Genomic DNA, 13,650 nt, shown 5'->3' on the forward strand with positions numbered 1-13,650 from the left:
TTTAAGAGATCTTGAGTTTGTCAAATCGCTTAGAGGTGACTGACATCTGAATGCATTAACGCCTAGCTAGAAATAACCCTCAGATCTTATTTGATTAAATAAAAAGGGGGTGGGGGGAGAAGAAAAAAAAATAGAAAGAAGAAGAAAAAATAAAGAAATAAAAAAAGAAACCCACCCTCTTCTTAAAAGCTAGAGCATCAGTCACCATAAATTGCCAATAAAATCCGTGGAACGACGCATCCCTTTCTCGCCTCTGCCTTTTATGCACTTAGTCGTGGTATCGCTTATTTGAAAGGCACTCACTTATCCTTGATCCTGTCCTCACGTCTAATTTTAATTTTTGACACTCAAAACTACCGCCTAAAGTCTCAGTCATTAAGGGCAAGACTTCGGGCAAGATGTTGGAGGCAGATGAAAGCAGGGGCTTTGCTACCTCTCCCCGGGACAGATTTCTCCCCCGCCCTTTGGGTGCAGAGGAGAGAGACAGAAGACGGTGCTGGGGAACCAGCGCTACGCCTCCGCGGACCCATCCAGGCAGCCCGGGGCAGGCAAGGTGCAAGAATGGGCAGAGGAGACTCATCTCCTTGCCATCCCTTGCACTGGCAAACTGGAGTTACCAGGCTAGCCTCCACCCTCAGAAAGGTGACTGAGGACCCCCTCGCCGCCCCCCAGCACCTCCTGCCCCCACAATACTGTCCGGCCCCCCAAGCAGGGGGTCTTGGCAGCCCAGGGCAGTGATGAAGGTCTGGGTGCGGTGGATGAGGTCCCAGCGCCCAAGCCGGCAGCCCACCGAGGGCAGGGCAGATCCTTTCCTTGTCTTCCTTTTGTTGTCCTCTTTCTTCCCTTTTCCCGGCTCTTCTTAACCTTACAAGAGCCTCGGGACTCCTGTAATAGTCCATCATTGTGTTCTGATCCTAATGCACTGTCATTAGCACTGTTGTCTTTTTCTCCTCTTTTCTATTCCAAGGGCCAATTTAAATCGCATTAAAATCCTAAATAGCTGGATTAATTAATGGCTTTCTCGGCTCCAGCTGAGATAATCTCCAGCCGACTAAAATCGCCGCCTCCCCAAATCGGGCGGCGAATTTTAGCTCATTGGGAGTTTCTTGTTGGGGAAGGGGACTGTGGGGGCTGAGCTCAGTGCGCGGGGCTAGAGCGCTTGGTTGGCCGGGAAAGGAGAGAGCCAGCTCTCTTTAAAAGGGTCCTAGACGGAGCAAGACCTTTGCGACCTGTTTGGGGGAGAGATGTGTGGTTGGTTTGGGGGGTGTTTTTGTTTGTTTTATTTTCTTTTGATCTCCTAAAGGATCTGTTCCGGCTGTGCGCGGAGTGGCGATAGTGCGGATCCCATTCACTACGGGGTTGGTGCCGCTCTCCAATCTTTCTGGGGTAGACGTTGTGCATTATGTGTCTTCTGTTTTGTTTTGCACAATCTCGGCTTGGCTCCCCTTAACACACACAAGGCGTACGACGCACAGAGTGCACAACACGTTGAGCATTCCCCGGCACCTTTCAAATTCAGACACAAGGGCACAAGGTGTGGAAAATCACGACCCGCATGGACACACACCACGCACATCCTCGTGGAGAGCAGAGTTCCCCCCCCCAACACCGCTTTCTCTGCACCACGCAGTGCTCACTCGTGAAACACCACGGGCAGATCCCCAAAGCCTTACCAGTCACTCATACACACATCCTATAACGCACAAAACTCCAAACCTTCCTCCTGCAGCCACGCAGGACACAATGCAGGATCACACATCCCTGACAGCAACTCACAGCTGTATTCCCCAAACGCTCATAAGTTCTTCTGGTTTGTGTATAAGAAAGAGGAATGAAATAGATTTATTTTCTTCTGGCTCTATTTGGGGTTTGGGTTCTGTCTTTCACGCCCGGAGTTGCGAAAGTGCTCCCGCATCAGTGCTGTTACTTTTGCTGAACTGAGTGACTGAGTGAACTGGGTGACTGAGATTTTAGATCCTTTTGCATCTTGAAACAATCTTTAAAGTTAACTTCCTGGACCAATCTCTCTTATTTATATTATTTTGTTCTTGTCTTTGCTTCTCCCAAGGTATTTTTTTAACGTTGTCTAAACTTACAATTCTTAATGCTCTTAACAACTTTAAAAGCTGTATGTAGGTAAAAGATGGATCTTAAAACCTGCTGACCATCCTCTCTATCTTTCTGACTCTTCTAGTTTACATATATATATATCATATATGTGTATATTAAATTGCTTTGTGCATGCAGACATGTCTGTGTTACCTTAACAGAAAAGCTGTTGTAGTAAAGGATATTATCTCAGAATTGTTCATATATATAGGAAGAGATGGTTTACTTGGTTAGGTACATGAAGCAAAGTTTGTACACATCAGTAAAACAAAAAGAGTAACTGGGGAAAGCAGGCAGTACCTACTATTTTTTTCCTGACAAACGTAGATGAGTTTTAGAATTGTGAATATTTAGCTCCTGAGATTAATGACTGGATCATTTGAGGATAATTTGGAGAACATTTTCAATTACTTACAGATCTTTGGGAACTGAACATTGGATTAAATAATGCTGATAAACCCTACACAATTAACGGCTAGATTAGGTTTGTACTTGCCAGGAAAAATAAATAAATAAATAAATAAATAAATTATATATATATATATATATATATATATAAAAAAAAAACAGTGAAGAGAGGTAGGTTTACATGTCTTCATTTTGCAACATATTGTACTTTTGTTAGAATTTCATAACTGAGCAGAAAATCTAGTATAAGCTGGAGGTTCCCATGAACAGCACCTGTAGATATAAATAATAGACTAATAAAAAGCATAGTGCATTATTAATATTTTATATAAGATTAATCAGTAGGCACTCACGCGTGCTTGTGTTAATAATGTACACAAGCACACACACAAACATATATCCTGGAAAACAAAACAAAACAAACACTACTTCTACACTGTTGGCTCTGGTTAATAATGATGTTTCCTCCCATAACTATATGATATTTATAGGTGAGTATTTTAGAAAAGGGATTACCTCCTCTTGAATTAATATAAAATACTGTCATATTGCAGCTGTTATGGCTAAAAAATAAGAAATGACATTGTAGAATGTTTGTATCTATAAAAAATACAGACACATTTAAAAAAATGTTTGTATTGAAAGTGAAAAAAAATATTTAGTAACATGAACAGATATTTTGTTTGTAATAAAGCAATAGTGTTACTTATAATGAAAAGCACGAAACATGAGAATATGGATTTGCAATGACAAAATGCACAAATACTTAACTCTAACAATATTAGGTTGTCTTACATTTCAGCGGATGTTCAAGTGTACAATGTAATCAGAATAAATCATTTCATTCTAGAAACCTTACTGTCCTGTTTATCTGTATAAAGGGAGCCCTATAATCAAAGCAGACCAACCTCTTTTTGCATCATGAGTTATTGGGATTTTCATTGTGTTGACAAGACTGGAGTATGTTGCTCTTGGGTTAGGGCATGTCTCTGTTCTTGCTGCTGTCATCTACAGAACTTGTCATCAGCATGTCTTGGCATTTTGCACTGACTTACACTATTTGATGGAGAGACAGGAATAAGGAAGGGAAATACTCTCCCAATGTTTGTTGTGACTACCTTTTCCAGTATCACTTAGCCTAACTTTTGTTCACTCTAGCCATGAGAAACAAAGCAAAAGTGCAGTTCACACAGAGTTGCACTGAGGATGAACCAGCCAGCTACAAAGAAAAGGGCTGGGTGCCAGAAGAAAGCTAGCTGTAATTAGTATAGTTTCTCCTTTTTCCTCTCCCTTGGAACACTTGAAATTAAGTTAAATTTATTGTAACTGAGGTGACTCAGAATACAGCAGAATCAGGCCCTGGGTCTTTCTCCAGATGTGTTTTGATGCATAAAGCATATCTCTTCCTCTCCTACCCTTTTCTTTTCAAACAATTGTATTTCTTGAAATCAACATGAAGGTGACAGATCAGAAGGTATAATTCTGTCTAGAAGAAAGAAAAAGTAATTGAATAAAGTTGGATAAAAGACAAGCCCTGAAGAAGGGTTTTTGTGCCTGAAAGCTTTCTTTCTTTCTTGTTGTTCCCCAAATCTATCAGTTGTAATATAAAAGATATCCCTCCTTCATCTAAATCTTGTTTTACTTGTGCCTTTAAACCTCTGTGAATGTAACAGCACAACTACCACAATTTACAGTCATCTGTAATGCAGTATCTCATGGCAACAGATTATATGTGACCAGACCATATAACCACTTCACTGTGGGAATAAACAGTTGTCCTAAAAATAATTCTTTTAAAATTCAAATGCCTATTACACATGATACCCATAGCAGGAAATTGCTGAGGTAATCTCCTGAATCATCCTACCAGTTATCTCACCTTCTGCCCACTCTAATATTCTTTTTCCTAGCCTTGCAGTTGGACCGTTTGTGTGGGTAGCATCAGAAAGTAATGGCAACAGCTTTCTGTGCTTTGTGTACACTGGCAGGCCTATTTCTTTGTCATGGTTATGTGTTGGGATGTTCTTCTGATGAGCTGACAACTTCTTATATATCCTAGCACCAAAAGATGGTCTGTAAAGATTTCTAAAGGAAGTCAAATCTGCCAAGAGGAATAGAGATCTCCAGGCTGAACTGCTAGACTTATCAAAGGCATTATTTCTATTTTCATTTTGAGGGCATTTTCTTCTGCTTCCTCAGCTGTGACTGTTAGCGTCCCAGTTCTCAAACATTATGTTATCACAAGACTAACTCAATGGTTGAACAAGGATTGATTTTTCCAACAGCAACCACAGTGGCTTTGGGTGATAGCTCATTGTTGCCACTTTTGTTCAGTGCAACATAAACCAGACCTTGTCCTCTCCTCATTGATCTACATTTTAGAAAATCATTCTTCCATTCTAACAGATGATCAGTATATGGGGGAAAGAATACATTAAAGTGTATGTGTTTGAAAGAAACAACCCTTCATCTTCGAGTTTGGTTGCACTTTTTCTTTCCTCTCTCTTTCCAGGATCCTTCTCTTTGTTTACAGTTACTCCTTTTCCTGTTTACTAACTGATGTAAAGGCCATGACTTCATCCATCTCCTCTTCATGGTGGTGTTTGTATGAGGAGGGCCTTGCCTTCAAAACTGCACAGTTTGTGACAAGGACATAGCTTTGTCTGTAAAACACCACACTGCTCTCTGTTGTTGAGTCAATGAATAATTAATATACTGAAATAATTATATGCAACAGATTTTACCTCCTTGTAATTTACAACTTGTGCTCCATGTTTCTGGAGAGCAAATTGCTTAGACATGTTGTCTTTATCACTTTTAACCAATAACTCACTTACCTGGAATTGCTTTGTTTGAGACCATGCTACATAGTCAAAATACTTTTAACCACTTTAGGCTGTAAACAACCTTCTAGTAAATACTAATGAGATATGTTCCAGTAAATTCTAGTTAGAGTAGGAACAGCTGCAGGGTAACATGTTTTTGGATTAGAGGAACAATTATTTATCTGGCATAAATGGTGCACATACTGGCTTAACCTGGCAAGAAGATAACGTTAATATCACACTGACTACAGTACAGTCTCACTCATTATAAAATTTACAGACTTATTGAAGTAAATAAATATGTACCCATTGCTACTGTTTTCTTGACACGTATATATGTAAATGTGTATATATATATTTGTGTATCAGTGCAGCGAGAAATGGCAAACAAACAAATCTACTCAGTGTTAACACTTTTCAAAAATGTACCTGACAGACCAGAAGTTTGAAAATGTTGACTGAAATTTTTTTTTAGGTTTCTGTGCAGCCCTGTCTCAATCAAGGAAAAAAAAAATCTATCAGGCATGTGGCACCAGATTTCTGTATTTAAGCATCTGAGCTCATAAATTGTAACTCTCAGCTGTGCAAAAATGTGCATGAATGCCCTTGATGCATATATATTTTTGTTGATGCATGGTTTCTCTCCATATTCTGTCTGAGAAGTGGACACAAATATCTATCCTGTGGTATAATTGGGGAAGTCATAAAATAGCCTGCTGTACTGAGTCAGGATCTCACCCATCTGGGATTTATACTAAGAGATGTTCTTTTCTGGTTTTGCTGTCAGCACAAATGTTTAAATATACCTTCAAGAGATGAAATATTTGGATAGGAATTCTGTTTGCCTTATGTAAGCAAGCAATAGTCTGCTTTTAATGAAGTTTAATCCTTGAGTTATACTCCTCCATCTCTGCTAAAGCTGGAACGTATATAGTCACCTTATTTTTAAGAGGGATTACTTGTGAAAGAAGGAGTAAAAGTGGTCTGAAATGAGCTATTCTGTTCTGTTCTGTTCTATTCCAGAATTCAGACTACAAACTAATTTTTTTTTAACCATAATAAAGTGAGCTTTTGCAGTGCAGAGTTTGGAGTGTTCATAGGAAGGATGAAGTGATAATGGTATTTTTAAAACCAGTATATTTCCTTTAAACATGAATGATGAGCACAGATTCATTCTGCTGTAAGAAGGTCTTTATATCATCGTCCTTGCAGAAACCATCTAAACTCCTTCCAGAGGTGCATTGAACAATGTGGTATTTTATAAGCTGTCATAAGCAGCTCATTCTTTTTTCTCATCTTTTCCCCAGGGGAGAATTGTGCATGCAGTGGTAAGATTCATTTCTTCCACAGAATTTTTATTGTAGTCAGGTTGGAGAAGGCAGGTCAAAGAGTGTTTTGCACTTGGTGATAAAATATATGCTAGTCCTTAAGATTTTTATTCTCTTGGATCAGATCCCGATAAAGTTTTCTCTCCTGCTTTCTCAGAAATTAGCTCTAACTTAAAAGCTCCATTTCACCTGAGGAGTTATTGATCACAGTCTTCATTGAAAGATTTGGTGATCATTCAGCAGTTATAGACCCAGGCCAAGTAATTGTCACTTTCAAGAGATAGCCAATTCCAGAACTAATCTGAGATAAAGTGATGCAGCTCAATAGGTTTCAATCATTAACATCAGCTGAGGATTTGACCTAACTTTAGGAGTATATGAGAGTTAAAAGGTGAGCAAAATAGTTCTGGCTACAAATCACTGCAAACCTATAGTGGCATTGCATCTTTGTGGTTCTAAACACTGCAATGAGCGTCTAACTGACCATTTATAATAGGAACCAATGTCTTAAATTTTTACTAGATACCCAAATCTCATTCAATCACATATTGTTACTATATTAAATACAAAACACTTTTGGCGACTTTATGCAATTTTTGTTGATCATGAAATCAAGTGAGGTAGCCATAATGATGTATTTTGCCTGTAAAACTTAAGAGATCTAATAATCCATTTTTTCTGTATTAAAATATAAATTAATTAAAACTTCCCAAAGCAACAAAGTGATGCAATATTAATAAATAAATACATAAAGATACAACAACAACAAAACAACAAAACACATCAGAATTCTTTTCTGTTACTGAGTTTGTCAAAATATGGAACACGAAGATTTTCCATCTCTAACAGTTCTGTTTTTTTTTTTGTAGGTGGAACATGCGTTGTTAATCCCACTGACTTGTTCTGTTCTGTACCTGGTCGCTTATCTCTACTCAGCTCCACTTCAAAGTACAAAGTGACCATTGCAGAAGTAAAGAGGCGCCTTTCACCACCTGAATGCCTCAATGCTTCCCTCTTAGGAGGTATTTTAAGAAGGTAAGTTAAAGACAAGAATAATAAGTACTAGACTGTTCTGCCATTTCTGTGTTTTCATTTTCTTCAAAAAGATTTTGTTCTCTTTCCCCACTTGGGTAGGTGATTGCTGCTTGGGAAAGTGGAATGAGATGAATTAGGAATGAAGACAATTTTTAGGGAAAATTTTAATAAACAATAAGAAAAAAAATAAGATTATACAGATATTCTTTATGGAAAGTTTATGTTTTCATTTTATTTTACCCCCTTATTTCAGTTACCCATCACAGATGAACAGGTGTTTGTTTTTGTTTGTTTGTTTGTTTGTTTTTTAAATTAAAAAAAAAAAAATCTGTGTGAAAAAAAAAATCATTAGCACTATACATTGACCTTTTTTGAGAAACTATTTCAAATTAAATTGTTTTACCAGGTGTAAAACAACCCTCACTGTAAAAAGAAAACAAACAAAAAAAAAAAGGGAAAAAAAAAAAAAAAAAAAAAAAAAGGAGGTTTAGGGATGCTTTTTTCTTCCATTCACCCTCTCATGCCTCCTGAGCACAGAAAAGATGGAGTTGGCAGAATATGCTGGTTTCATTTTTTCATTGTGAGATGCTGGGGGAGAAGCGAGTAATTAGGAATGATTTTGTCTCTGACCTTTCACTGACCAGAGTAGATGCTTGCAGAGTGTAGTAGCAGAAAGGAGGAAAGTGGCAGACTCTGCCTCACATTACAAGTGGAAAACAAGGAGGCAACCGTAATTCAGCCAGGCATATGTGAGTCGCAATGTCCCTGAGGCATCAACTTAGATGGCATAAGCTACTTGAATGCCCTTTGATCAAAACTAGCTGGAAAGTCATAGGCTATTTCACTGCTGTCACTGAAGGCCACACTGATCCCTGTACTTACACTGTAAGTCATTTTATCCAACCTGCTATATTCTAAGATATGTAGCAGTCCAAGAACTGTCTCAAGCCATATTGCAGAGTAAGGACTAGATTGCAAAATTGTTCCGGGGGCATACACTCCACTGATCTGTCTCAATAGACATTGAATTCCAAAATCTACATCCACAAAAATTTTCCTCTGCTAGTTCTTCACCCTGGAGATGCTTTCAACTAACAGTTACATAAATGTTCATTTTAAATACTCATACCAAACTTCATCAATACCACTAAAAGGTGTTAAGAATGCAAGGGCATGAGTGTGAACATGGGTACTCAATTCTCTCTTCTGTTAAAATGCTTGAATGATCCCCATATGGTTTTGACCCAAACCAAATATCATTCTAGCAAATCATCCTGAGGCCTGGTTGATGATTTATCCAGGGGCTGCTCCAAGCTGGCAGTTTGGATAAAGCAATTCTATTTTACAGTGCAGAGAGTGTAAGCATATAGATTTGGTCAGGCTATACCAGTAGGTCTCAGGACTAGAGAACAGACTCGGACATTGTTGACAAGCACAGATGTAGTGAAAACAAATCTGCTTCATGATTTGCCCAAGACCCAGCAGGGTTAGTTTTGCATTCCATTAGTAATCACCATCAGGATATTTCCCCAGCTTGCTGTTCTCAGTAGACACTTTCTGACATAATATAGTCAAAAATGTGTAATCTCTCAGTGGGTAAAAGTGACCATAAAAATTGGGATATTCCTTCCTCTGCCTGAAGGAACTTGAAGCTGCATCTCAAAACATATAGGCAGACACTTTTAGTAATCAGTGATGGGTTATTCTAGGCTGGAGGACCCTCAGTCTCATTTGAGAATAATTAAATATTTGTTGGGCAAAAGCGAAGGCATAAAAGTGGTGATGACTTTATTATCTAATGACTGGGCCATTCATTTGGGATGGGAAAGATCTGGGTTACAGTCACTGCTCTATTCAATGTTTAAGCATTTTAACATTAGTTATGCACCTCTAGCTTGCTGCTGCATTCGTTGAAAAGACACAGGTTCAAATTCCCTCAGGCTGAACAAGAAATTGAACCTAAGTCTGCTGCATAAGTGAATATGCTTGAAAAGCTTCAAACACTGAAGTACTGCAGAAAAGCAGTTGTGGGATGCACCAGGAACTATTTTGTGAGAACAAAGTGTTGTAGACATCTGGGATAGGGGCACAGATAACCAAAGATGTCTGAGATTTTACCATCAACATTTTTTATTGGCTTATCCATATTCTTAAGAAGTGCTGGGCTTCATATATCACATTTCTTTGTACCCAGATTTCTACATAGATCATATAAGCATAGCTGGAGCTGTGTTCCACGTAGACATCTGCATTTTAGTAGCTGTCTGGCTTCCTTTTATAATCATGTAGAAGAAATTGGTAAAGGTCCCTTATTCTAGACTTCTGTTTATTATCAGTCTAGAAGTGTTTGCTTCTCTTTGGATTGTCTTGGGAGCCTGGGGTGGCTAGGTCAGATATAAGTGACTACACTGTCAATATTTACATTCAGTCATTGCAATCCCAGGCTCAGCGTCCAAACACGGCCATGGGTTCCACTAAGTAGAAAGCTGTGTGAAGATCTGATACACCTTTGATATTTTAATGTCTGTCAAAAAAAAAACAACCTGAAAAACTCACACAGTGTGAGTAGGTACTTAAGAATATAACTCTGAAAGACTTTCCATTGATGTCATCAGAGTTGGCATGGTTGCATACGTTTGCTAATAAGGTGTACACCATTTCTAGATAGAGAGCACAATAAACACAAAATCCTCTCTTCTACATTTCTCTTCTGACAGAGCAAAATCTAAGAATGGAGGACGCTGCTTGAGAGAAAAATTAGACAGACTGGGACTGAATTTGCCTGCAGGAAGAAGAAAAGCAGCAAATGTCACGCTCTTGACTTCCTTGGTAGAAGGTAGGGTTTGTAATACTGCAATAATATAAACACAATTTAAATGTTTTTTGTTAAAACACTTTTCAGCCACTGTGTTAAGTATCATAATCTGTATTTGTACAAAGAGGAGAACTGGCTTGCCCAAAGCCACAGGCAGAACCAGTGGCAACATGGAAGTTCACTCTGATATGTCTTTGCTCCCAGCAAGTGGTTTGGTCGTATAGTTTCCTCAGCATTGATCTGTGCTTTTTGTGCTGGGATCTGCCTTACAAATCAATGATCCAAGAGTTCTTGTGAGAGAGATGAATGTCTTATACCAGCTCTGCAAGTAGGTTTGTTTATACTTTTTTTTAAAAAACAACAACAACAACAACAAAGAACACTTGTGAATTTCCTGGACCTGATCCAAAAGTGTGATTTTTTCCTCCCATAAGAAGGCCTATTATTTACACAACCCTTTTCCTCTCACACATAAATGAATGATTTTTTTTTTTTTTTTTTTTTCTCAGATAAACTCTAGGCAGACCCAGGAGATACTTTCTTGGCCTTTATTTGTTGTTTAAATACAATTCACCAAATACTGATGTGTTCTTCAAACATTCAGCTGGGAGATGCAGGTTCAAACCCCTCAGGCAAAAGGAAGAAACTCTACCTGAATCTCTTCTATTCTGGGTGAATCCACTAAGTACTCAGTTTGTTGTTTGGCTGCAAGGAGCAGCTCTGGGAATTTCAAATCCCTCCTCCTTGATGTTGAGAGCATTCAGCTCATCCTAAAGGTCAACACCTTCTGGGATCATAACCTGAAAAGTCCATACAGATCTAGGCAAGTAGACTGAGGTCTCAGCACATATTACCACAGAATCACAGAACTACAGAAAGGTTGAGGCTAGAAGGGACCTCTGGTGATCTTCTAGTTCAACCCGTCTGCTCAAAGCAGGGTCAACTAGAAGAGGTTGCTTAGGACTTTGTCTAGTCAGGTTTTGAATATCTCCAACAATGGAGTCTCTACAAAGCAGGGTAAAAAACACTGAATCCACACAAAATGAGATTTTTCAGAATTTAAGAAGAGAAACTGGGATCCTCATGGGCCACTGAGCACACAAAACTACAATGGGGCTGCTCTGAAATACAGACATATCCATATACACTTTCCTCCAATAAAGAGAAAGTCCTAATGAAGTTGCAGACTTAGAAAAGGTACCGGTTTAGGGGAGTAAGGGCTGTTCCTTCATGAGTCTTGGGTCATAGCAGAGAAGAATAAACAGCTATGTGGCCAGACACTCATTCATTAGAAGAGGTGGAGAGGGAGGAAACCCTCTTTCAATTGTTGGCCTGGGACTGATGGCAATGTAGTTTTACTGTAAGTCACAATTAGATTTTTTTATTATTATTATTTTTTTTTTTTTTCCCAGGAATAGATCTGTCTTTGCCTCCCTGCCCTTTGCTCAAAGCCAATAGCAAAATTGTTATCAAGCCTATACCATTGCTTTTTTTCATGGACTGTTCTATTGTGATATTCTAAGTCCTAAAGATATACACTGAAGAGAATGAGTTCACTAGACCTGCTTGCCTAGACATGATAAACATGGATCTTGTCTACCAACATTTTTGGGAAAGACACCACCATATGTGTTAATATTCCAACAGAAATCAAAATGAAGCTCATTTTATGTCTATGCAAACAATGTCTATGTAAATTTAGTTGTTTTCATTGAATTCTGTGTGGTATAAGCTATTCTCCTTCTTTGCATGCAAATATTACTTCCAACTGGTTATAACTTGTAGCACAGCTTCTGAAAGGAAGCTCATCCTTCAGTGGCTACTGATGATAGATGAGGCAGATATGGAGATACACAGGCTTACTCCAGATTTTAGAATCACAGAATTGTAAGGGTTGGAAGGGACCTCCAGAGATCATCAGGTCCAACCCCCCTGACAAAGCAGGTTCCCTACAGCAGGTTGCCCAGGTAGGTATCCAGACGGGCCTTGATTATCTCCAGAGAAGTAGACTCCACAGCCTTCCCAGGCAGCTTCTTCCAGTGCTCTGTCACCTTCACCATGAAGAAGTTCTTTCACACTTTGTTGCAGAACTTTCTGCACTCCATTTTGTGGCCATTGACCCTTGTCCTGTCCCCATAGACCACTAAAAAGAAGTTGACCATATCCTTTTGTCTCCCACATTTAAGGTATTTGTAAACATTGATAAGATCCTCTCTCTGTCTTCTTTTCTCAAGGCTGAACAGACCCAGGTCTTTCTGCCTTTCTTCATAGGGGAAGATATGAAGACAATGTGCAAAAAAAAACCAGTACTGGTTTTTAGTGCGTAATATTGATACACAAATTGATGTCATAACGTGTTAGTCTTATTGAATCCCAAAATCTCGGGTGGACTATGTGGACTTCTCATATAGACCCTGCATTGTGTCTCGATTATGGTAGAAAAGTATGGTAGAAAAGTATGGTAAACTTTTAAGTTTATTATTACAGAAACTAACAAGGTCCTCACAGTCCTCATTGTATTGAAGTATTTAATATTCCTGTAAGGTAGGTATGTTCTCGACCTCTTCAATATCACTTTGAGTGAGGTAAGAAAAGGCAAAATCGATTGTGTGGTTATTATGCATTTTGTCAAAGACATCTCAAAAGTTTAACACAACTAATATTTCTCTTAATCTAAAATAGATTAAAATTATTGTGGTTTTGGGAGTCCTTTGAAGTTCAACAGAAAAACTGCAATGAATTTCTAGGATGTGGTGATAATGTGAAGATCCAGATTTTATGAAAATTATTCAGTTCTTTTTTTTCTACAAGCTTGCTTCTCTTTGGGTTCAGCATGGCTGCTGGCTGTTTACTGTTACTTTTTTTTTTTTTTTTTGGTGTGTGTGTGTGTTTTTGTTTTTTTGTTTTTGATAAGACTGTATCTTTAGTGTCTTCGGTAAGAACTTCTGGGGACCAAAGTAGGAATTATTGGAGATATTAGTTCTGTTCTTTAGATATTTATCTAATATTTAGATATTAGTTCTGTTCTTTATATTGTCATCCACATAGATTAGCACAATGGGTGGAAAGAAAGACTGGGAGAACAACTGCAGCATCGCAAGACTCTACAGCAGTGCTGGACTTAGCTTTG

The 13,650-nt window shown here is 38.6% G+C and overlaps 1 protein-coding gene across 1 annotated transcript in view; it reads left to right on the forward strand.

The window, feature by feature from the left end:
• The window catches only part of TFAP2D (transcription factor AP-2 delta), a gene marked incomplete at its 3' end in the record, with an annotated part of 50,645 nt that overhangs the window by 9,715 nt on the left and 27,280 nt on the right, over nt 1-13,650 (forward strand). Inside the window, exons 4-5 of the mRNA XM_082757342.1 lie at nt 7,540-7,705; nt 10,423-10,541. Of these exons, the coding sequence (XP_082613468.1) occupies nt 7,540-7,705; nt 10,423-10,541 (285 nt within the window). The remainder of the gene's footprint in view (nt 1-7,539; nt 7,706-10,422; nt 10,542-13,650) is intronic.

This window comes from Aythya marila, assembly GCF_965140915.1.
Source record: "Aythya marila genome assembly, chromosome: 3".
NCBI lineage: Eukaryota > Metazoa > Chordata > Aves > Anseriformes > Anatidae > Aythya > Aythya marila.